Genomic DNA, 25272 nt, shown 5'->3' on the forward strand with positions numbered 1-25272 from the left:
GATGAGTAACAATAACCCGACGACACAGCTTTAAGGACTGTAAGCTTTCTGTGTGACGGCCAGCAGGGGGCGACGCCACTGAGCTTCGTCACTGTAAATATTGTTCATCTATAAGAGCTGACTGGTTAAGAGGTTGTGACTGATGAGTTGGTAGCCAATGCGAGAGCAGAGTGAAGTTTACTCTGAGCGGCCATCTTTGTCACTCATGTGGGCGTCTATTTTGTTCTATTTTACTTTAGGCCAGATCTCGAATATCGTAATCTTCCCGTTCACAGACATCCGTGATACAAACTCAGATTGTGAGGTCACGACGTCACACGTGTTAAAAATGATACTAATCAGTCTGTTCCTGGCCCCGCCCACTGCAGCTCCATGGATACAGCTGATCAGCACACATCCTCCTGATTGGCCGTCTTTATAGAGAAACCGCAATCACAGCAGATGTTTGGATGTTTTTATTCTCACAAAACAAACTGATCAATAAGAACAGCTAATCAATAACAATACACACTTATCGGGGTCAGTGACCTCTGACCTCACAGCATCTCTGTACATTTACATGTTTCTAAACTAACATGAAGCCGATCGATACACGATCGATTTAGCTGCTGGGTCTGCGGGGCGTCTTCAGTATTTTGGTCTCTTCACGTCGACCCTGAAAAAAATAAGTCTTCCATCATTTATGATGTCATACATAAGGTCACTGCTGCCTGATTGGCTGACAAAGTGATAAACGAGGAGCTGAGAACAAACAGGAAGTAGTTACCCGTCAGCCTCCATCTTCTTCCTCTTCTCGATGATCTGAAACAAAAACAGCTGCTTCAGCGTCGTGTTTGATTGGTTTACAGCGTGTGTGTGTGTGTCTGTGTTCACTCTGCCTGTGTGTGTGTGTCTGTCTCACACGATCTGATATCGTTGTGTTGGTGTTGTTCCAGGATCAACATTGCAAGTGACCAATCAGAATGTTGTGACGTCATACTTTTGGGACTTCGGGAAAAGCCGCTGTGAAACAAAAAACTGTTTCACAGCCTCTGTCCACCGATCAACGGACCCTGACCCTTTAATAAACGCTGAGCAGAACTGATATTGTCCTTGCAACATTGGAATTTCATAAATGCACGAATGTCTCGGCGTGCCAAAGAATAACGTCACAACAATGTGATTGGTCACTTGCAATGTTGAACCTGGAACAACACCAACACGAGGATATCAGATCATCCATCTCTCTCACCGCGCTGATCTTCTTCCACTGGCGGTCGAGCTCTGCCTTCTCATTGGTCTCTTTGAAACGTCGTGTCTTCCTGCCTTCAGACATCTTGATGCCGTACTGGAAGGCAGCCCTGTAGACACACACACACACAGAGTGAATACACACACACAGACACACACACAGGCTGCCTGTCAGTCAGAGCGGAGGGACACAGTAGCACGCACTTGGGCAGCGCCTCCTTGTTGTTCATGTAATCCGAGTACTCCTCCTGAGTGTCGAAGTCCCAGCGGCCCAGAGGACCCTTCTTATTGCCCTGGAACACACACAGAAAAGCATCATGTTGCTGTGTGAGGATGAGCTGCAGTGCATGCTGGGAGTCAGAGTTACCTGGTCCATCTTACTGTAGTCCACCTCTTCATCACTGTCCACGGCCAGGTCGTCCATCCTACACACACAGATGTAGTCACACACACCTGAAGGTTAACGCACCGTGTGTCTGTGTGTGTCTGTGCGTGCGTCTGTGTGCGTCTCTGTGTGTGTGTGTCTTACGTAGCAGGGTAACACTCTGCGTATGAGTTTGATCCTCCAAAAAAATCTCCCAGCTGCTCCTTACTGGAGTCTCTCCTCTGAGAGCCAGTACACACCAGCTAAGGACAAGTACTGCAGTAACACCACACACACACACACACACACACACACACACACACACACACACACACACACAGTACTGGTGTCGGTACCCTGTATCACTGTACCACATACATACATGTATCTATATTGTGTATTTTCTTGTGTGTAGTACTACAGTTGTTCAGTACGCTCACGCGTTACCACTCCCGCTCACGCGTTACCACTCCAGCTCACGCGTTACCACTCCAGCTCACGCGTTACCACTCCAGCTCACGCGTTACCACTCCAGCTCACGCGTTACCACTCCAGCTCACGCGTTACCACTCCAGCTCACGCGTTACCACTCCAGCTCACGCGTTACCACTCCAGCTCACGCGTTACCACTCCAGCTCACGCGTTACCACTCCAGCTCACGCGTTACCACTCCAGCTCACGCGTTACCACTCCAGCTCACGCGTTACTACTCCAGCTCACGCGTTACTACTCCAGCTCAGGCCGTACAACTCCCGCTCACGCGTTACTACTCCCGCTCACGCGTTACTACTCCCGCTCACGCGTTACTACTCCCGCTCACGCGTTACTACTCCAGCTCACGCGTTACTACTCCAGCTCACGCGTTACTACTCCAGCTCACGCGTTACTACTCCAGCTCAGGCCGTACAACTCCCGCTCACGCGTTACTACTCCCGCTCACGCGTTACTACTCCCGCTCACGCGTTACTACTCCAGCTCAGGCCGTACTACTCCCGCTCACGCGTTACTACTCCCGCTCACGCGTTACTACTCCCGCTCAGGCCGTACAACTCCCGCTCACGCGTTACTACTCCCGCTCACGCGTTACTACTCCCGCTCACGCGTTACTACTCCAGCTCAGGCCGTACTACTCCAGCTCAGGCCGTACTACTCCCGCTCACGCGTTACTACTCCCGCTCACGCGTTACTACTCCAGCTCAGGCCGTACTACTCCCGCTCACGCGTTACTACTCCAGCTCACGCGTTACTACTCCAGCTCAGGCCGTACTACTCCCGCTCACGCGTTACTACTCCCGCTCACGCGTTACTACTCCCGCTCACGCGTTACTACTCCAGCTCAGGCCGTACTACTCCAGCTCAGGCCGTACTACTCCCGCTCACGCGTTACTACTCCCGCTCACGCGTTACTACTCCCGCTCAGGCCGTACTACTCCAGCTCAGGCCGTACTACTCCCGCTCACGCGTTACTACTCCCGCTCAGGCCGTACAACTCCCGCTCAGGCCGTACAACTCCCGCTCAGGCGTTACTACTCCCGCTCACGCGTTACTACTCCCGCTCACGCGTTACTACTCCCGCTCAGGCCGTACTACTCCCGCTCACGCGTTACTACTCCCGCTCAGGCGTTACTACTCCCGCTCACGCGTTACTACTCCCGCTCACGCGTTACTACTCCCGCTCACGCGTTACTACTCCCGCTCACGCGTTACTACTCCCGCTCCATCCCAGCAGCTGTGACATCACCGGAACACCTGAGCCCCATACAGGTGAGCGAGAACATCACCTGTAACACAACATGAGCACAGACTTTACCTGCGCACAGGTAAACCAGCTCAGACAGAAGCTGGTGTGGTACAGTAAGCCCCACCCACTCATACAACAGTCCAATCAAAAACAAGGATATGGCTCCTGGCTCTGCCATTGGCTGCCCGCTGCTCCTGCAAACTTCTCATTGATCATCTTGATCTGGTCTCTGACTGATCCTGGACCTGCCACAGACGCAGCATCCATCAGTTATCGATCAGCTGTCATTGGTCAGAACGATCGTGTGAGTCACAGTGAGGAGCTTACCTGTGTCCACCTCCATCACCTGCAGAGACACACACACAGTTAGAACCACACGGGTAAACCAGGCACAAACAAACCCCACCCCCCAACATCACCTGGTGCTCGTCGCCTCGCGGTTTCTCAAAGTAGGCGTGTCTGCGGCTCTTGGTGTCGTCGTCACGGTCACGCTCCCGGTCTCTGTCCCGGTGACGCTCTTTCTCTTTGGTGGGTTTGGTGGACGGTATATAGTCCCCGATGTCCTCAAAGATACTGAAACACACACACACACATTATAAACACACACACACACAATAAACACACACACTCGTGATGAGGCGATGTGGGGTGAACTGACCTGAGATCAGCCTCTGGAGCTCTCTTATCGTCCAGTTTACCTGAAACACAAACAGGTGAGTGCTTGACTAAGAAAAATGGTCTGTATTTATATATTTATATATATTACTCGTCCCTAAGGACCCCAAAGCGCTTCACACATCCAGTCATCCACACATTCACACACTGGTGATGGCAGCTACATTGTAGCCACCCTGGGGCGCACTGACAGAGGCGAGGCTGCCGGACACTGGCGCCACCGGGCCCTCTGGCACACCTGCAGAGCGTCAGGAGAACATCCAGCAGCTGTGCAGACTCACCTTTGTCCTTCTTCTTGATCTTCTTGTGGCGGGTTCCCTGCCTGAGGTAGGACAGGATCTGAGTCAGCTTGGAGATCACGATGTCATTGGTGGTCAGGGTGGTCTGAGCCTGAGAGACAGAACGTGAGAGAACGTGAGGGAACGATCTCAGGGCTCTGCGATATTGAAATCATTCAGCTGGAGAACTCGGATGTTTTGGCGTGGCGATGACGCGGCGAGGACTCGGCCTCACCTCCATGCTGGGACAGTCCGCCTTGCTGCGGATCAGCGTGGTGGGGATGTCGGTGTCGGTGAACTCGTCGTCCAGGTCGACCACGTACGCCATCCTGCCGGGCAGGAAGAGCTCGTTCCTCTCGGTCACGCCGGACCTGAACACCACGCGGTAGATGTTCCTGCCTGAGCGAACACGGAGACACCGGGAACGCCGGGTTCAATGTTCACGTTCATATGATTTCTCCACCAAAATATTCACGTTGTTCTAAAAAGATTCCGTTTGATCCGGAGACGATCCTCCTTTATTCCTGAACGCTCCAGACTCACAACAGTCACACCTCCCCTCCCTCCCCTCCTCCTCCCACATCCACACCTTCCTCCAGAAAACATGACTCACCCAGACGAGTCTTAAACTCCATCTTCTCCTCGGGCTCCACGTCCTTCCTGACAGACAGGGGAGGGGTCAAAGGTCACACGGAGACAGGCAAGAGATCAAAGGTCATATAGAGATAGATTAGGGGTCAAAGGTCACAGATGGGTACGGGGGTCAAAGGTCACATAGACAAGTAAAAAAGAGGGGGTCAAAGGTCACACAGACTGATAGGTGCGGGAGTCAAAGGTCACACAGAGACAGGCAAGGGATCAAAGGTCACAGGGACAGACAGATTAGAGGTCAAAGGTCAAACAGAGATAGATTAGGGGTCAAAGGTCACACAGATGGGTGAGGGGGTCAAAGGTCACACAGATGGGTGAGGGGGTCAAAGGCCACACAGAAAGATGAGGGTCAAAGGTCACACAGACAGACAGGTGAGGGGTCAAAGGTCACAGAGGCAGGTGAGGTTCTGATCACAGGGCTGCAGCTCTGCTCCATGGTTCCTTACTTGGCTTCTTTCTGGACCTTCTCCATCATGTCTTCTTCTTCCTTCTCCTTGCTGGTGATCTCAGCTCTCACCTGTAACACACACACAGGTAAACAGCTGAGCAGGTAACACACCCGCACAGGTTATCCCGACGACCGCGACCTCTGACCTTCTGCAGCAGGGCGAAGTCCAGACCTTTCACCAAATGAGTGTGCTCCATGTCACCTCCCAAGAACTTGGACTCCTGGATCAACTGACGCCGCTTCTCTGCTGCCGACTTATCGCTGACATGCACACACAGACACACGCACACACAGACACACGCACACACAGACAGACACGCACACACAGACACAGACACACACACACACACACACGCACACACAGACAGACACACACACACACACACACACGCACACACAGACAGACACACACACACACACAGACACACACACAGACAGACACACACACACGCACACACAGACAGACACACACACACACACACACGCACACACAGACAGACACACACACACACAGACACGCACACACAGACAGACACACACACAGACACACACACAGACAGACACACACACAGACACACGCACACATAGACACACACACACACGGGTGAATGATGAGAGTTTAGTTAGAATGATAATGACCCGTTCCTCTCGGCGCGGCCATGTTGGGGTCATCGATGGCTGGTACTCACGCCTCGGCGGTCGGCCCGACAGCTCGGTAGTTTGCCGTAGTGCTGATGAGTTCTGTCTCCTCGTAGTCCTTGTTGACGCCATCTCGCCGCTCTCTCGCTCGGTCTCGGTACTTCTCGGCGAGCTCGCGCTCACGCTCCATCTCCTGCTGACGCAGCTTCGCATAGTAACTGCAACCAAACCACAGCTGATCAATAATCAATAACATGCATTTGAGGGTCAGAGCGGCGCCGTCTGAGACCCTGAGTGCTGTGGACTGCTGTATGTGTCGACATATTTAACGCTCTCGTGCACATCACAGGTGAAAACGTCTGTCCAGGCTTTTTATTATTAATAATAAAAACTGTTAAATGTCGTGAACATTCATTCCTTTCCTTCCAGAACATTCCCGTGTTTCCACAATCCCGTCATAATCCCGGCTAATGTTAACAGTCCTGTGATGCGCCCAGCTGCCATCTTTCACTCAGCGAGCTATCAGCTCTGTGGAGGCCAGGTGACCTTTGACCTGCAGTTTTCTGATGTAACAAACGTCCAATCGGCACCCACCTCTTCTTCTTTCTCCTCCTCGCTGCGGGGTCCTCATCCTCGTTGTAGTCCCTCGGCATTCTGGGAAATTAAAAACACAGACGTGTCAGCTGTGCTGCGAGTAAACACCCGTCTGCTCTCTCCGTGACATCACTCACTCATGATGTCTGGACTTGGAGGGCGGGGCCGAGGAGGGCGTTGCCCGCGGCGTCATCAGCAGCTTCCTGAAGTCATCATTGGTCAGTTTGGACCTGAGGACAGATGGAAACACACACATTAAAACAAAGAAATACACAGTAACACAGCAGTAGCAGCGAGGAGTGTGTATCAGTGTGTGTGTGACTCACTGAGCTGCAGCTCGGTGGTCGTCCATGTCGTGGCCCTCAGGAGCCAGAGGGTTGGAGTACGTCTCAGCTGAAAGACAGGCAGATGTTAGAGCACAGGCAGATGTTAGAGCACAGGCAGATGTTAGAGCACAGGCAGATGTTAGAGCACAGGCAGATGTTAGAGCACAGGCAGATGTTAGAGCACAGGCAGACAGCAGGGCCGCCTCGTTTAAAAGGACACAGCTGGGAGCTGCTCTGCTCTTTATATGTTCCCTGTTTTACACTGAAACAAATAACTGCAGATTTCATGGAAACTATTTGATTTCGACGTAAACCGGCTTGGCCCATGTGTAGAGGGACTCCTTCCCCGTGCTACAGTTTTACTAACAACCTCTCAACAGACGGAGCAAGGCCGCTTTAAAGCGGCAGAAGTGTGAGCGGAGTCTGGTGTGGCGCAGTGAGAGGAGAAGCTTGGCTAATAGCTGCTGTCAGAGGCTTTTTCTGTTCAACTGTTCGGTCCAGTTCAGCACTCATGCTCCCAAAGCCGTGTTTATTTCAATAATGTATCGAATAATTGCTGTTTTTATTGCATCTGTTTTTAAGTAAACAAACAGCTAACGGCTAACAGCCCGTAAAATGACTGTTAGCATGCTAACATGCGGAGCTAACGCTTACTTTCAGGCATCTCTGCGGGCAGCTGCTTCTCCTGCGGTCTGAATCTGGCACGGTCCGGTCACAGGGACAAACTAAGGCTCGGTGTTCGGGTTTCTCTGAGCTGCTGCGGGTCTCTTTGCTCCAGCCAAGCTCCGAGTTAGCTGTGAGGAGAGCTACCGTGCTGTGACGTCACGTCCGTTTTAGTTAGAGAAGAGACACAGCACCTCCTGCAGGAGGAGAGGAGACACCGCAGGACAGACAGCGGCGTCAATGAACACCGCGAGATAAAAAACACAACAAAATTGTACAAATCCGGTTAAAATGAGTTGAAAATAGGAAATAAAAAAAATAAAATAAAGTTATAATAAAATACAGGCCAAATACTGTCTGTGTTTAAAGATCATTTTCATGTAGTTTAAATAAGGAGTTCTTTGATTTGATGGAGGAAAGGTTTGTTCTGCGTCACTGAGGTTTTTATTCACAGCTCAACTTTGTTCCTCACACACTGAAACACCCGCAGCTCTCCTGCCCGGTCACGTGTTGTTTCTCTGGCTCACAGCGCCCCCCGCAGGTCAGCGGAGCCACAGCTGAAGGTTCTCCAGGACCAGCTGGTGCTCGCTGCTGCGCCACCTTCAGGACTCACACAGCTTCACTCAGAGCTCCTTCAACAAACTCCAAACTCCAGATAACCAGCAAAGTGTTTGTTTCACTGAGCCTGAACCATCTAAACCAGTCAGACCTAAACAAACCCTCTAATTCCAGTAAAACCACATAAACCTGCCAAGAGGCAATGAACTGCCCTCCAAGGTGCTCAGGAACTTTTACTCGTGCACCATAGAGAGCATCCTGACGGGAAACATCTTAACCTGGTTTGGGAACAGCACCATGCAGGACAGACGAGCTCTACAGAGGGTTGTGCGGTCAGCTGAGCGCACCATCCGCTCCGAGCTCCCTGACCTGCACTCAATCTACAGCAGGCGGTGCTGGACCAAGGCCAGGAAGATGGTGAAGGACCTCAGCCATCCCAACAACAGACTGTTCTCTCTGCTGAGGTCAGGAAAGCGATTCCGCTCCCTGAAGACCAACACAGAGAGACTGAGGAGGAGCTTCTTCCCGCAGGCGATACGGTCTCTCAATCACACCACCACACAGTACTGACCCACACATATGGTTCTTACACACACACTGGACTTTCTGGACTTTGTTTCACTTCATTACTTAAATCACGCTGCTGTTATTGTGTATATATTTATTTATATTTCTTCATACATTCTTATATAGTTCTATATTGTGTATTTTGTTGTACAGTTATTTTATTTTCAACTTTAATTTATATATTTTATCTTATTCTCCCAGTTAAATTTACCCTTCATTCTAATTTGTGTTGTACAGTTATTTCATTTTTAACCTTAATTTATATTTTATTCCTTCCTAGTTAAATTTACCCTTTTTAATTTTTCATATTTATTTCCTATCTTATTCATAGCCTTTTCCTTTTTTGTTTTCTTTAGGTCACGAGCAGTTGTCCAAGCATTTCACTACATATCGTACTGTGTATGACTGTGTACGTGACAAATAAAATTTGAATTTGAAACTGAGTCTGTTCCTATTAAGAAACCTTAAAACCAGTTAAACTACGTGATCCTCATAAAATATCAGTGAACTTCCTGTACATTTATACACTCAGAGTAAAAATATCTGAAATCCAGTTAAATGCTCCCAGGAAACTCGTTTTAAAGAGCAAATTAAACTTCTTATTGCTAATTTCAACATAAACAGCCTGTGAAATAATCTGACTTTAACTCGGGAAAAACTTTGGATGTGTCAATAAACTCCCAGTAAACCCACAGAAGCCCTGCTGATGGACCCAGTGACCTCACAGTAAACAGAGACCTTCACATGTTCACTTTATTCACATCAGCACATTTACAGAAACAAAAACAGGTCAGTGAATGGACTGAACCACTGCGGGCTCAGACGGGGGTCAGGGCTTGGACTGAGCCAGAGTCTGCAGAGCTTTGGCCACCTGATCAGCTGACATGTTCTCCACGGAGACGCTCGTCTCTTTCCCAAAATCTGAACAGAGACAGGGATCAATAACAGGTCAATACACAGGTGACGCATCTGAGTGTCCCGTGATGCGGAGCGTGAGGGGGCTCACCGTATCGGGCCCAGAGCCGGGCCTGGACTCCAGAACACTCCCGGATCAGGATGGGGAATTCCGGGTTGGACCTCTTCAGGGTCACGTAGTTCTGCTCCACAAACTCTCTGAAACACAGGGGGGAGGGGGGAAGGTCAGCTGACCTGTGACCTGACAGCAGGAGCCTCACCTGTCTGAGTTTCACCTGAACAACTGTTTATTAATCCCACATGAAGTGATGATGTCACAGAGACATAAACAGTGACAGCATAGATGACACTAATCAACGTACGCCGAGGCGTCCGCTCATCAGACGGCGTCCTCTGCAGGACGTTCAGTCAGAGGGACCCTGAACCTGCAGGTGAACTACAACAAAATGAAAAATAAAGCATGGCCGCTGTTTATTCATCTGCTCATCATTATTCTGTTACTAATGAACGGATTGATCCATAAATCAATACTCTGTCACGTGTCAGTGTTTTCCTCACATGACCAGATTACCAACAGTCTGCGTGCTCTTATTTTGAAGGGTCAGTCCCTGCTAATGGGCAGCGAGGAGCTGAAGGAGCTCCTTAATCTGACCTCCAGCTCCTCGTCTCCTCCATAACCTGACTCCTGCTGCAGGTCAGCTCTCTCTCCTCAGCTAATCACAGCGTGACGATGATGAAATCTCCTTCACCTTCATCTGTCTGTGGTCCCGTGGGTTCACACGGGTCACAGCCGTGAGTCATACTGTGATCATGGATCCCGAGTGGCCGGCTCAGGTGTGTGTGTGTCACTGCGCAGACTCAGAGGTCTCCACCATGAACAAACATCTGGAACATAAACTACATAAGACTCACAGCTGAACATCTGCAGGAGCCAGGGCTTCTGTCCAGATGTGAGTCAAACCTCTGCCTCCGTGTGTTTCCTTTAGCAGCGTTGTTGTTTACTGAGCTGCTGCTCTCATCTCTCTTTATGAGTCTTCACGTGCTCAGACACATTTATCCTGACAGCACTCACAGGGGTCAAACCTGCAAACCTCTCACTGTAAACCCGAGTCCGCGACGCTGTTAGCCGCTAGCTGTTAGCCGCTAGCTGTTAGCTGTCCTTCGCTAATGACCGCTCTGTAAAACCATCACCGGCTCTTCTCGCCTCAGCAGCCCGGCTCTGAGCTCACCTGGCCCCCTTACTGGCCGCGGAGGTCTGGCAGAGATGCAGGCGGATCTCTCGGAGGTTTTTACCCAAAGTGGAGCCCAGACTCCTCACCACGGCGGCCGCCATCTTAGCTTCCTGTCAAGGACGGAGTGTGTTACTGCAGCCCCGAGTTTATCCTGACAGGAGCAACGTTCAACCCCGAGTTTATCCTGACAGGAGCAACATCCAGCCCCGAGTTTATCCTGACAGGAGCAACGTTCAACCCCGAGTTTATCCTGAGAGGAGCAACATTCAACCCTGAGTTTATCCTGACAGGAGCAACATTCAACCCTGAGTTTATCCTGACAGGAGCAACATTCAACCCTGAGTTTATCCTGACAGGAGCAACGTTCAACCCCGAGTTTATCCTGAGAGGAGCAACATTCAACCCTGAGTTTATCCTGACAGGAGCAACATTCAACCCTGAATTTATCCTGACAGGAGCAACATCCAGCCCCGAGTTTATCCTGACAGGAGCAACGTTCAACCCCGAGTTTATCCTGAGAGGAGCAACATTCAACCCTGAATTTATCCTGACAGGAGCAACATCCAGCCCCGAGTTTATCCTGAAAGGAGCAACATTCAACCCCGAGTTTATCCTGAGAGGAGCAACATTCAACCCTGAATTTATCCTGACAGGAGCAACATCCAGCCCCGAGTTTATCCTGACAGGAGCAACATTCAACCCCGAGTTTATCCTGACAGGATCAACAATCAACCCTGAGTTTATCCTGACAGGAGCAACATTCAACCCTGAGTTTATCCTGACAGGAGCAACGTTCAACCCCGAGTTTATCCTGACAGGAGCAACATTCAACCCCGAGTTTATCCTGAAAGGAGCAACATTCAACCCTGAGTTTATCCTGACAGGAGCAACATCCAACCCCGAGTTTATCCTGAAAGGAGCAACATTCAACCCTGAGTTTATCCTGACAGGAGCAACATTCAACCCCGAGTTTATCCTGACAGGATCAACATTCAACCCTGAGTTTATCCTGACAGGAGCAACATCCAGCCCCGAGTTTATCCTGACAGGAGCAACATTCAACCCCGAGTTTATCCTGACAGGAGCAACATTCAACCCCGAGTTTATCCTGACAGGATCAACAATCAACCCTGAGTTTATCCTGACAGCATCAACATTCAACCCTGAGTTTATCCTGACAGGAGCAACGTTCAACCCCGAGTTTATCCTGACAGGAGCAACATTCAACCCTGAGTTTATCCTGACAGGAGCAACATCCAACCCCGAGTTTATCCTGACAGGAGCAACATTCAACCCTGAGTTTATCCTGACAGGAGCAACATTCAACCCTGAGTTTATCCTCACAGGAGCAACATCCAACCCCGAGTTTATCCTGAAAGGAGCAACATTCAACCCTGAGTTTATCCTGACAGGAGCAACATCCAACCCCGAGTTTATCCTGAAAGGAGCAACATTCAACCCTGAGTTTATCCTGACAGGAGAAACATCCAACCCCGAGTTTATCCTGACAGGAGCAACATTCAACCCTGAGTTTATCCTGACAGGAGCAACATTCAACCCTGAGTTTATCCTGACAGGCAGACACTGTTTTGAGTGGTTTCTCTGGTCGTTTATTACAAACAGTTAGCTCTTAAATAAATTCACAAAGTATCTCAAATCATATGTCAAATAACTCAATTATGTTTCACAAGATTTTACTATTTTAATGATCCATAATGGTGAAAAACACCTTTAAGCACAGATATATTTTACTTTAAATGAACCTGAACTGCTGTTTCACTGCAGATTAAAGACTGACGACTGATGTCCACACATCAGTCAGCAGGTGTGTGATGTTGCTCTGGCCAGCAGGGGGGCGTTCCCCAGACCCCCTGTGAAGGACTCTGATCATCAATCAGTTATCAGTTACAAAGAGATCAGTTAGTAACATCAGCCGTGACATCAGCCGTGACATCAGCCGTCTCCCAGAGATGAAGAGGAGAGTCTGCTCCTCCACACTGAGATGACTGTGTCTGACGGAGGATCGGATCAGGACAGGGTGGAGTTCCTGTCTGTGGTTGGGGATGCTCTGGTGGAGGTCTTCTCTCTGCAGAGCTGCCCAGTCTCAGCAGTCTGGGAACCACAGATTCATGTTGGGGATAAACTGGTGAACAGTGGACGGACACGTGACTGCTCTGGTTATGAACGTGACTGGTTCCAGAGTGATTTTTACATTCTGGTAGAAAGAGGAGGGATGTGAACATCTAACTTACTTTTTCTTTTCTGATCTGATAATTCATTTTTTCTGTTTCTGTGTTTCTTTTGTTATATTTGGGTTTGTGGGCTGTTTGTGTCTGACCATCTGTTCCCAGGCTGATGTTCTTCATCGTCCTGAAATGACTCACGCTGCTCTGAGAACACATTTACTCACAGTTTAGTCTCGGTGGACCCGCGAGCGGGTTTTTATGTTTTGATTGTTTTCTGGAGGAGACGGAGGGACAAACACAGAAAGTCGAACCATGTGTGACGTGTTTTCAAAGCAGTCAGCTTTTTCCACTGAGCGCTCCCAAACACGAAGCAATTCATCTGATCTGGATTCAGTTTGATGTCCCACAGACTGCAGCTGGAGGAGAGTTTACCGGCAGAAAAATATCTGCGACAGCCTGAAGACACGAGACACAAACAGAGATCTGATGCTGATCGTATCCAGCATGAAGTCGCACGCGTCCTACAGGACGATTAGCTTTAACCAGCACCGACATCACCGACAGCATCTCAAACACTGAACAGAACGGTTAGACTCCTGCACACAAAGTCATCTATGGTGCACCTCTGTGAAGGCCCCGTCAATGCTGAACCATATCTGCAGGTGCAGGAGCAACATCTGCTTCCATCCCCAAACAGCACTCCAGCAGCACGGCTCCAGACTGACCTGAGAACAGGCCACACCTTCACTGCAAGCATCTGCAGCCTCATGAAACCAAAATACAACAAAACAGATGCTGAGATCAACACCAAGGAAACATCAGGTTTCAGCTCAGAGGGGACAGCATGAGACGCTGTTTATCAAAATCAATAACACTGATCAGTTTGTTCCTGTGCTCTCGGTTTCTATTAAAGGATTCACTGCTTTTATTTTCATGGTAAAAACAGGGCTGGATTTTATTTTGACTTCACAAACAGAAATCATCAGTCGGGTTTCAGAGAAGACAAAAGCACAAAATGTTCCTGACACCAGAAAGCGTGAACGTGATCCAGATGTTCATGATTCAGAGGCACAGCAGCAGCTGGATGAGACTTTATTCAGAAACAGGATTATTGGTACAAACATCATGATGGTGAAACAGACCCGGGGCCTTCTGAGGATCGCGTCCACGCTCGCGCCTCTCGTGGACGAAGGCCACTCCGAGCACAGGTGGAGGTTATTTCAGTCTGTTTCTCATTAGCGTTAGCAGGAAGTGCGACGTCGCACGTGTCGGGACGAGCAAATGGCCAGGGGAAATCTGCGCTCAGTGCATCCTGTCAGTCCGGCTCGCTCTGATGCGGCTTTGCCGCCGCAGAAGGTCCTGCCGTCGTTTCTCGTTCAGGAGCTGCTGGATGCGTTTGTTATGCGTTCGCTCGTGGACCTGAGGCATCCGCGGCACAAAGTAATTCTGCTGTCCTCGGCTAACGTCGCTGTCAAGTCCGACGATCTGGTACTGGACCTCGTCCACCGAGTTGTTCTCTTTCTTTGATAGCGAGAAGAAGGACGATGAAGGTAGCGCCGGTTCAGCTTCGGTCAGGTTGACTTGACTTTGGAGGCTCCGCCCTCCTGAGGATGTGGTGTTGTCACCAGGATCAGGCGATGATGTGGTGGAGAACTCTGGGATGGCAGAAGTCCAAACCAGCGCCGGTGTTTGGTCTTCAGTGTCAACAGTCTCCATGGTAACTGCAGCAGGGGGCATTGTGGGAGAATTCTTCCTGAACACATGTGTTGGAGCAGTTTGTGTGGTAATAGTATTACTGTCAGTGGTGGTTGGAGTACCCGGAAGCTCATTCAGGCCGGAGGAATCCTCGTAGGAAGAGTACTCGCTGTACTCATCATAATCCACGTAGACAAAGTCACCGGTGCTCCGTCTGGTTGGGGGTGGAGTTGCAGTGAAGCTGCGCGTCAGGGTGGTGGTGATGATGTCACGAAAGACATCACTGATGGCACGGCTGCTGTCGGACCAGGTGGAGGTGAGCGCTGACGTCATGATCTCTGTGGTCAACCTCCAAGAACTAAAAAGACAAAAACAGAGTTCAGGTCTATGGCCCCGCCCTAAACCCGCCCCTGCTTCCTGCTTTAAATGAACACTTCAGTGTAAAGCCAATCAGCAGTTTCACGGTCAGCACACTCCTGCTCTACACTTTTATTTTCAGCTTTGTCGATGTATCACGCGTTTGTCTGACTGCAGGTTTTGCTCTGTTTGAGACTGGGACTCAGTTATATCTTTCTAAGACTCCTTTTGTTACCCGTCATGTCTGACCTGCTGTTCTCCGTCGGTGTGATGGTGCCACTGAAGTTGCTGGAGATTCTGGATTTCGTGGCATTGTTGAAGTTATCCTCACTACAGGACTTGCAGCACATCTGGCGGTATCCGATGATAGAGCAGTACCGACTCAGCACCTCCATTCGACAGAACGCCGAGCGGTCGCCGCGGCACGGCTGCCCTACAGACAGAACAGTAGGACGGTGTGAATCCTGACACGTAAGACCTCAGCTACAAGTTTTACTTCAGTGGTTTGATGGGTTAGTGTGATCCTCAGAGATGTGTTAAGACACAGCAGAAAGACACGAAGCAGAAACTGTGATAGGCTATAAACAGTAAAATAGCAAACAGGAGAAATGTAAACAAAAATAAGAGAAGGGGACTGAAAGTGCGAAAGAGCTTTGAAGTGGTGCAAAGAAAGGACTTGGACTGAACTGAATCTGTGAGTGTCCTGAGTGATGAGGGTTACTCATGGCTCACAATAGTGGGTGTGGGCAGGTAGTGTTTGTTAACAGTCTGACTGGTCCAGGTGAAGAAGCTGGTTGGGGCGATCGTGGCTCAAGAGTTGGGAGTTCGCCTTGTAATCGGAAGGTTGCCGGTTCGAGCCCCGGCTTGGACAGCCTCGGTCGTTGTGTCCTTGGGCAAGACACTTCACCCGTTGCCTACTGGTGGTGGTCAGAGGGCCCGGTGGCGCCAGTGTCCGGCAGCCTCGCCTCTGTCAGTGCGCCCCAGGGTGGCTGTGGCTATAATGTAGCTGCCATCACCAGTGTGTGAATGTGTGTGTGAATGGGTGGATGACTGGATGTGTAAAGCGCTTTGGGACTAGTAAAGCTAGACAGATACAGGCCATTTACCAGGCCATTTGAGTCTGGAGGTGTGCGACCTGACTGACCTGAGACACCAACCAGAGCATTGATTCTCAGCAAACAACAGGACAGAAACCCTCAGACTCAGACCACAATGTTCAGGAAGCAAGAGAAGAAGACGAGGACGTAAAGACAGACGGCAGACAGAGCAGGAGTCAGAGCGCTTTACTTGAAGAGATCTTTGGAGCCGGGAAGCTGGGGTTGGACCTGGACAGCCACTGAATGATGGCATTCTTCTGGTCACCTGCAGGGAGAGCAGCAGCACTGTAATTCCCAGCATCCATCCTTTTCCTCATTGTAACAAATGTACGGTACATGACTGGTCAGTGCCTACCACCGCAGGGCGGAGCCAGGCAGGTGCGTGTCGTGATTGGCCGAGGCTCGCTGCAGTTTCCAGCTGAACTCTCGGGATTGGAGCACGCGACCTGACGCTCCTGAGTCCCGTTCCCACACGAGACCGAACACTGCGTACACAGAGGGATCGATCAGACTGATCAGGTATTGATCTGTGGACATGTGCAACTCCTGATAAACGGATCTTCATACCGGAGTCCAGGGCCCGGCTCTCCACACAGCGGGGCAGGGGAAGCGGTTACAGGGTTGTTTAGTCTCTGGTCGGTCATCGCCGCAGAGCCTGCTATGCACAGAGCGCCGCTGCTGCCCCCTGGGGGAGTTCTGCAGGCAGCTCACCCAGCGACGCTGCCACCCAGTCTGACCGCAGGAGGAGCTGCAGTCCTCCCAGTCTCCGGTCACCCAGCTGAGGGGAAGACATGCATCAAAAGAAGAAAAATGACTGGGTGACTGTGGGTGTGTCACGTGACCTGTAGCATGTTACCGTGCCGGGCTGCAGGCCTCGGCGTTACAGCTGCGGCTGATGGCTCTCGGTTTGCTGATATTGGAGCAGAACATCCTCTGAACCATTTTCCCATCAGCCTTCCTCCTGCAGCCGAACCTGGTGTACTGTTTTCCTGAAAACAAGGAAACATGACAGTCAGTGGTGGTCCTAGGCGAACTCTCCCCCCCACACACACACACACATGCATAAAACATATTAAAGATTGTACATTGACATAAAACTGATGTCAATGATACGGTTAGCGCCCAGTTAGCTCCTAGCATTTCTCAACAGCTCTGCCTCCTTTTCGACTACCGGGACATTTAAACAATGGATAATCCGTATACAAAGAAATTCATGCTTTTCTCCTCAACAGAGAGCGTCCCCCGATTGAGCAACAGCGCCATAAAATAAGAAGAATGGCGCCGAATTACAGAGTTAATAATGCAGACTTTGTAATATCTCACGTGTAGATTCATCAGCCAGATTAAGTGTTTACTGACAATTGACAGTGATGGCGCACATCATCATCACTATTCCAACAATCCTCTCCTCACAGACAAGCATAAACACACTCGACTATCACTAAATCAGATTTAACACACGTTTGTAATGACGCTAATTCAGTTTACAATAGGGTTCATTTGCTCAGTCAGCAGGTGGCGGTATCCTCGTACACTGGGGAGTAAACTGCCATTAAACGAACAGAAGAAGAAGAAAACCCTGCACATGCGCGGTACGGATCGGGGAGTCCTGATCCGTATCTATCTTTTTATTTTTCGTTTTTGTCTACATTATATTGAAATGTTTCATTATTTAAGAGATACTTGTTATTCTTAACATCTTAACAGATACTCTGACCTGTAACTATCGTAAAACGCTTCGACCGGAAGTAGACACCTTTGGCGCATGCGGAGTACGGATCAGGTTTCCGGTACGGATCGGGTAGTGACAGGGCCTGTGACATTCCCAGTATGTGCTGGCTGATGTCGGGGCAGCATGAGTACGAGCAATTTATTTATTTTTTGCCGATGCCCGTGATGCCGCCTCCCACCAAGATGCCGCCCCGAGCAACCGCCCATGTCGCCCGTATCAAAAACCGCTACTGATGACAGTTAACTGAAGTACGCCACAGCTGTTAGCTGTTAGCTGTAAGCTATTAGCTGTTAGCTGAGCTGTGTACCTCAGAGACAAGAGAGCCGATTCATGACACTGAGATATCTTAGGCTTGGCTCATACTGGCAGGAAGGCCTGGACCTACATCAGCAGTTGGTCCAGTTGAGAAGCCCATGTAGTTAAAACAATGGGAGGCACACACATTTCACCTCTGACGACAGACTCAGACCTTTGACCTATAAAGGGGAATGCTGGGAAATCACACGGAGTACCGTTTTTTCTGGTGTAGTCAGGAAGTCTGTAAAGCGTAACAGATATCTAGACTTCTTGGCTGTTAGTAAAATAAATCTTGTTCTTTGCTCACAGATTATAGATATGTAGAAACATGTTTATAGAGGAATACGCCTCAGTGAGCAGGAAAGAACTGAGCTCAAGGCCTAAAATCATTATTTATCCCTCTTTCTGCAAAAAAGTCCATGTATTCCCAAATTAAGACGACATAATAAGGCAGAACAGAAGAGCTGGGCTGACTCAGAGAAGGTGTAGAAGATGGATGATGGAGTATCGAGGAGTTGAAGTTCTAATGTTTGGAGATTCTCAGGTACCTCCTCCACAGGGTTTGGAGCAGTGCGACCACTTCTTCAGGGCCCACTCGTAGAAGATGGCGTCCTCCTGCACCAAGTTGGACTCCAGCGAGGACCGCAGGCGATCCTGGATGATGTACTTATAGGACACCGTCACCTTTGAGTCGCCATGAGAACGGACCTGACGGACAGGAGACAGCGGGGTGTTGGTAGTTCTGGTTTGTGTTAGACACACCGTGGACACTCTTGGCTTCACACACCGATGGACTTACCATGAGCACGACTCCATACTTCAGCGGCCCGGTGGTCTGGATAGACTCCTCCTCTTCCTCTTCAGTGTTCCTGTACTCCCAGGCCACACCCTTTTCAATCACCACTCTGGATTCTGGGAGCTCGTGTTCGTCATTGAGGAAGAGATGACCTGTGTCCTGGTTCTTCATGGCTGTAGCAGGAAACAGAAAGACAGGGTGTTTCAAGAAGACCAAGGAAAAATAGGAAATCCTTATGCGTGTTCTTGATTCTTACCCAGGATGTGAGGAGTCCCCTTGAACTCCTGGATCAGCAGGTGTCGAGCTCCTTTGGGGATCTCCAGGATCTTCAGGTAACCTGGAAACAATAATCATCCAATAATGAACCGTCCAATAAAGGATCAGGATTCATGCAGCAGGAAACATCAGGAGGGTGTGAACAAACATCTGAACCACCAGCCTGGTCCAGATAAACTTTCAACCTACCTGCAGTTCCTCTGGTGTCCAGCAGAGGCAGCAGTGAGTCAGTCCTCATAGACTCCCATGTTAAAATAAACATGTTTACAGCCGGATACACGGACTGTTCTGTTCTACACGGATAACTTAAACCTGTTTATAGCTCACCTGTTTAAATTATTTTAAGGCTTAAAGTCTGCATTATTGTGGGCGTGGCCTCTTTGACTGACAGGTGGATGGTGACACAGATGGCTGCAGCTGCTAGTTGTCTGTAAGAGTGACCTGAACCGGACCTCTGGACCAGCCTCTGGGCTGTTGGAGCCCTTTGGAGCATTTTTAATGACATCATGTGACCAATAACGTGGCTGCTGTGACGTCACTGTACTAACAGAAGCTGAGCTGCAGGTTTGAGTGAATTTAAGCTTAAAACCAGAACTCAGTCTCAGCTCGGTTCACCTTGTTTCTTGGTGCTGCGGGTGAAGTTTCCTTTGACGATCTTACAGCTGGAGTTATCTCCTCCACACACTCCACATCGGTCCTCCTGCTTGTCTGAAGCAATCTGACCATCGCAGCCAACGTGCTGCAGGAGACGAGGAGAAGAGGAGAGGAGACGAGGAGAAGAGGAGAAGAGGAGAGGAGGAGAGGAGATGAGGAGATGAGGAGAAGAGGAGTTGAGGAGAGGAGGAATGAGTCAGGACCACATTAAATAAAAGTTCACTGAAACAGTAAAACGTGACACAGTTCTTCAGTCAGAGGTCAACACACAGAAACTGAGACACAATAAAGACCTCACACTCTCCTCGGACGCAGACACTGTAGACGTCGTCATAGGAACATGGCGTCCCATCATGCACCATTCTTTTCATTGACACTGCGGCCGCCGTCTCCTTCGACTGACAGTACAGACGGCAGCGCTCGTCAGCTGTGACACACAAACGAGTCAGTGCAGGAGCTTCACATCATTCTGGAAACATCTGCTGACATCTGCTAACGTCTGCTCGACACTAAAGAGTTAAAGGGGGAGAGTTTTCCTCCAGCAGCAGATTCCTCACTGATGACTTTTACATGTGCGCACGCACACACACAAACACACACACGTTTCTATGTCTCTGTGAGGACCCTCAGTTACATAATGTATTTCCGAGACTATAAATCTGAAGCTGGAAACCTCGTCTGAATCACCAAACAGGCCTTTAAAGGTTTGTCCTGAAGCGTCCTCACAGAGCACAAATCTGTCCACCAACGTCCTCTGAAGCAGAAACGTCCTCACTGTAGTGCAGCGGTCCCCAACCCCCGGGCCTCGGACCGGTACCGGTCCGTGAGTCATTTGGTACCGAGAGTTGAGGCTCAGGTGTGAAATGTTTGGTTTTCAGGGGTTTTATCGGTTTTCAGCGTTATTTTGTTATCGTTTTTATCGGTCTGTTCACGTGTGTTATGAATAAATCTTCTTTTTTTCGGTACCGGTACTAGTTTTATTTCGTTGTATTTATCCGCGACACCTTAAAGGCCGGTCCGTGAAAATATTGTCGGGCATAAACCGGCCCGTGGCGCAAAAAAGGTTGGAGACCGCTGCTGTAGTGGACATATTTGTCCTCAGAGTTCCACAGCAAAGAGCAACCGTCCTGCTGCTCTATGTGGACAGGAGCCAGAAGACCTGCATGTGTGTGTGTCTTTCTCTCTCTCTGTGTGTGTGTGTGTGTGTCTTTCTCTGTGTGTGTGTGTGTGTGTGTCTTTCTCTGTGTGTGTGTGTGTGTGCGTGTGTGTGTGTCTTTCTCTCTCTGTGTGTGTGTGTGTGTGTGTGTGTGTGTGTGTCTTTCTCTGTGTGTGTGTGTGTGTGTGTGTGTGTCTTTCTCTCTGTGTGTGTGTGTGTGTGTGTCTTTCTCTCTCTGTGTGTGTGTGTGTGTGTGTGTGTCTTTCTCTCTGTGTGTGTGTGTGTGTGTGTGTGTCTTTCTCTCTGTGTGTGTGTGTGTCTTTCTCTCTCTCTCTGTGTGTGTGTGTGTGTGCGCGCTCACGGTCAGGGTGTTGGTACGGCAGCCAGTGGTGTTTCCGCCCCTCGTGTTCAAAAACAGGGTTCCAGACTTTGCACTGATCCTCCCTGAAACACAATCAGAACATCACAGCTGCTCACTTGACCTCTGTGAGGAAGGGGGAGGGGCCGGGCAGGTAACAGCACTCACCTGAAGTCTGTCAGTGGGGGGCAGTTCTCTTGGCTGCACAGCTGGAACTCGTAGGTGTTTCCGAAGCAGGTGCGCCCCCCGTTGGCCGGACTGAGAACAGCGACGGGTTAGTCTTACTGATTGGCGCACCTGACGTGTGACACCACATAACTGACAGCTCACTCACATTGGGTTGTCACAATGTCGGGTCCGAAACCTGACCCCGCCCCCACATGTCCGGGAGCAGCTGCCATATGGACTCCACGACCCCCAGCCGCCATCTTGTCTCAGAAGGTTAGGGGTCAGCTTCATGCAGTAGCCTCTGAAACAATGCTGCAACAGGAAGTTAGCGTTAGCGTAAAGACAGGAAGTACAGGAAACCAAACCAGCCATACTTGTTCAGTTTGTCTCTACCTGCCCTGTCATGAACTTTGACCTCTAACTGAGGCCCGTCTTTGATGGAGCCGTTTGGTTTTTTGCTTGGTGTGACTTACTGGGACGTGCACTCCTGAGAACACCTGTGAATAATGTTTCTCACTGCAGAATGAAGGAAATGATCTTATTCAGGTTCCCAGGCTGATGGGAGGCAGCAGTTGCTTCTCTGAGATCACTGGGGATGTTTTTCCTCTTTAGCATTGTGCTAACAGACACCTGAACACTGCAGACCTGCAAACTGCCCAAACTTGCATGATCAGGTGTGTTTGAACTGCAACACCTGGCTGCTACTTACCTTTTCATGTCCTATAGAAGCAGTAAGACTCAGCCTAAATCTGTCCTCACCTTCCCCGGCCCACACTTGGTCCCGTCGAGGGGCGGGCCTTTCTTGGTCTTACAGTAGAACGGGTTGTTGTAGTCGCTGCACCACAGCTGTTTGCAGGGGTCAATGTTCGTGTACTGCAGACACATGATGAGAAGGTCATTGGTTGCTGATGTCACAGGAAGCATGAACGTCATCACTGCTTCAGCCTTCAGAAACACTTCTGTCTGTTCCACATCAGAACACATTTAATCTTATTTCCTGAACATCAGGTCACATGACCATCTGGGAATCCATTGGCTATCAGCTACTCTGAGGATGAGCGCCAGTATCTCAGAGACTTCCTGTTCTCATCAGCAGACACTGTTTATGAAAGCAGACAGTTTAAAAAAAGATGAAAGCACGATAAGCATTTCACTGCATATCGTACTGTGTATGACTGTGTACGTGACAAATAAAATTTGAATTTGATTTTGAATTTAAAAGTGAATAAAGTAAACTTGTGGTCAGACAATGGCGGTTTGTCTGGGGTACTTCCTGTTTATCGCCTGCACCCAAAGCCCCACAAGCACCACAGAACCAGACATCTCATGTGTGGAGGTTATTACCGTGATAAAGAGAGGAAACGGACACATTCTCAGGCAGCGCGTGATGACGAGGGAAAGATAAAACCTCGTGTTGGCACCCTGCTAAGATTTCTCAGAACAGGAAACGTGGCGAACACGGCGGCGTGAAGAAACAACCAGCAGGTAAACATCAGCTCGGGGAAGCCTTCAATGAAGCAGCACTGTAAAGTTTTCTATGAGATGTCCAGATGTGAGCTGAGGCCAGCAGCAACATCTGCTGAGGATGTTAGCTAGGAGGTGACGTTACCGTGGAAACCGCTCTGGAGAGTGTTTAAAAGAAGCCGTCAGACGGATCAGCTGAGCTGAAGACTCGAGGTTTCCATCAGGACGCTGCAGTGAAGCAGCTTCCTTCAGTTCAGCTCTGATTGTTTTCCTGCTGGATCACATTTCCTCTCAGGATTTAAAACAGATTTTCCACCAGCCTCCAGCCCCTGTTTCCTCTGGCTGCTCCAGTTTGTTTTCCTCACAGAACACAAATGTTTACATCACTTCATCAAAGCCGGCTTCAGTTTCTCTTTTGGCTCGTGGGGAGCAAACTCTTTCATTAACGACTGTTAAACTGTTTTCTCTGCACTTACACTGACAACTTTGTTTTTTCTGCTTAAAAAACAACTTTCTGATAAGGAGACATCATGTCAGTGCAACGACAGCCATCAATCATCTCCTGAGGTCTAATGTTCAGCTGGAAACTTTGGGTCCTGGCTTTCATCTGTAAGTACCACCCAGCTAAACACTGCTGCAAACCCAACAGTAACTGCTGATGGCAGCAGCCTCGGCCAGCAGAACAGTGGGACCCAGCATCAGCTCCAGTACAAACCCCGCCTTCCACCACGCTGATGCTCATGGTAAAAAATAAAAACAGTCGCTTATGAAACCTGCTGAAGCGTGGGCTGGTTCTCAGATGGGACCGAGGTAGAACATGTCCCACAACATGTGGAAAACGTGAAAGAGTGCAGATCCCAGCCGGATCGAGCACTGTATCAGAACAAGTCCGTTCCTCACGACCCAAACCCCCCAAACCCCCACAGCCACGGCTCAGAGCTGATTTAAAGAGACCTGCACAATATCAGGGAGACGTTTTTAGTGTTGGACCTGACTGGCACACTGTTCAATCAAGTTAAAAACCTAAATGAAAGTTATTGGAAAGATTAAGTATTTTCCTGTACCTGGTGTTTATGTGAGTTTTATATTGTTTCTCTCTTTTCTCTGAAATGTTTTCACATAATTTTATAAAGTTAATGCAAATATTTAGTACAGACAGATGGACGTACTGCGGTACAGAGACTGTATCCTGGTCCAAAGTCGAAGCGGCACTGTTGGTCCATGGAGTACTGGAAGCCCGGCAGCTGAGGCTGAGCCGGCCAGTTGTGGTTGAACGGGTCGTCACGCAGACAGTCGTACGTGCTGCAGGCACACAAACCGAGCTCAGTGCATCAGGTTAAGACTTTAGTATTTCTGCTTTGTACATCAGCAACACTGAGTAGACGTTGTAGTATTATTCACAGTACTCACTGCAGGTACTTGTGCAGCTCCCTCCAGCTGCACCTCGACCAGTGGTAACGGTGGAAGGTGGCCTGAACCTGCGGAGACATGATGCTGCCCAAAGGCACGTCGTCACCGCAGTCATTCGCCTCGCCGTCATGTTGCATACCCAATCTGCATGGACGGAGAGAGACAGAGAATGAAGACAAACAGCAGGACGCTCACTGCAGTCAGTAACTACTGAATGTTGCACAAAGGCGTCCACACAGACGCCTGAGCACTGCGTGTGTTTCTGAAAACACACGCAGTGAACACGGAAACTGTCTCTGGTTTCCAGAAATGAGAACATGCGTCACGTTCGTGCGTCATGTTTGTGCGTCACGGTCGTGCGTCAAGTTCGTGCGTCACGTTCGTGCGTCACGTTTGTGCGTCACGTTTGTGTGTCATGGTCGTGCATGTCCATGCGTCACGTTCGTGCGTCACGTTCGTGCGTCACGTTCGTGCGTCACGTTCGTGCGTCACTTTTGTGTGTCACGTTCGTGCGTCACGTTCGTGCGTCACGTTCGTGCGTCACGTTCGTGCGTCACTTTTGTGTGTCACGTTCGTGCGTCACGTTCGTGCGTCACGTTCGTGCATCACTTTTGTGTGTCACGTTCGTGCGTCACGTTTGTGCGTCACGTTCGTGCGTCACGTTCGTGCGTCACGTTCGTGCGTCACGTTTGTGTGTCATGGTCGTGCATGTCCATGTGTCACGTTCGTGCATGTTCGTGCGTCA

The 25272-nt window shown here is 49.7% G+C and overlaps 3 protein-coding genes across 3 annotated transcripts in view; all 3 read right to left on the reverse strand.

Moving 5' to 3' along the window:
* Positions 1-440: 440 nt before the first annotated feature.
* On the reverse strand, positions 441-7791 carry ik (IK cytokine). The gene is made up of 20 exons (XM_026180963.2): positions 7601-7791; positions 6947-7013; positions 6758-6850; positions 6621-6680; positions 6077-6244; positions 5534-5648; positions 5386-5456; positions 4902-4948; positions 4524-4687; positions 4292-4400; positions 3994-4033; positions 3755-3908; positions 3663-3681; positions 3496-3580; positions 1760-1846; positions 1598-1655; positions 1435-1523; positions 1232-1340; positions 767-801; positions 441-655 (listed from the first exon to the last, which is right to left on the reverse strand). The coding sequence occupies exons 1-20, from the start codon at positions 7608-7610 to the stop codon at positions 628-630; spliced, it is 1608 nt and encodes a 535-aa protein (XP_026036748.1). The 5' UTR covers positions 7611-7791; the 3' UTR covers positions 441-627.
* Positions 7792-9469: 1678 nt separating this feature from the next.
* On the reverse strand, positions 9470-11216 carry ndufa2 (NADH:ubiquinone oxidoreductase subunit A2). Its single transcript, XM_026180983.2, has 3 exons — positions 10879-11216; positions 9741-9847; positions 9470-9655 (listed from the first exon to the last, which is right to left on the reverse strand). Exons 1-3 carry the CDS (start codon positions 10980-10982, stop codon positions 9564-9566), a joined length of 303 nt encoding a protein of 100 aa, XP_026036768.1. The 5' UTR covers positions 10983-11216; the 3' UTR covers positions 9470-9563.
* Positions 11217-13990: 2774 nt separating this feature from the next.
* LOC113029982 (A disintegrin and metalloproteinase with thrombospondin motifs 2-like) overlaps positions 13991-25272 on the reverse strand; it is a 28618-nt gene continuing 17336 nt past the window's right edge. Inside the window, exons 9-25 of the mRNA XM_026180959.2 lie at positions 24528-24671; positions 24287-24419; positions 22413-22526; positions 21820-21965; positions 21654-21743; positions 21489-21571; positions 20265-20398; positions 19933-20056; positions 19298-19378; positions 19045-19214; positions 18794-18953; positions 17073-17205; positions 16784-16994; positions 16572-16701; positions 16407-16481; positions 15369-15552; positions 13991-15120 (exon numbers count right to left, since the gene is read on the reverse strand). Of these exons, the coding sequence (XP_026036744.2) occupies positions 14370-15120; positions 15369-15552; positions 16407-16481; positions 16572-16701; positions 16784-16994; positions 17073-17205; positions 18794-18953; positions 19045-19214; positions 19298-19378; positions 19933-20056; positions 20265-20398; positions 21489-21571; positions 21654-21743; positions 21820-21965; positions 22413-22526; positions 24287-24419; positions 24528-24671 (2863 nt within the window). The 3' untranslated portion in view covers positions 13991-14369. The remainder of the gene's footprint in view (positions 15121-15368; positions 15553-16406; positions 16482-16571; positions 16702-16783; positions 16995-17072; positions 17206-18793; positions 18954-19044; positions 19215-19297; positions 19379-19932; positions 20057-20264; positions 20399-21488; positions 21572-21653; positions 21744-21819; positions 21966-22412; positions 22527-24286; positions 24420-24527; positions 24672-25272) is intronic.

The sequence above is a fragment of the Astatotilapia calliptera genome, chromosome 10 (assembly GCF_964374335.1).
Source record: "Astatotilapia calliptera chromosome 10, fAstCal68.1, whole genome shotgun sequence".
Taxonomy (NCBI): Eukaryota; Metazoa; Chordata; class Actinopteri; order Cichliformes; family Cichlidae; genus Astatotilapia; species Astatotilapia calliptera.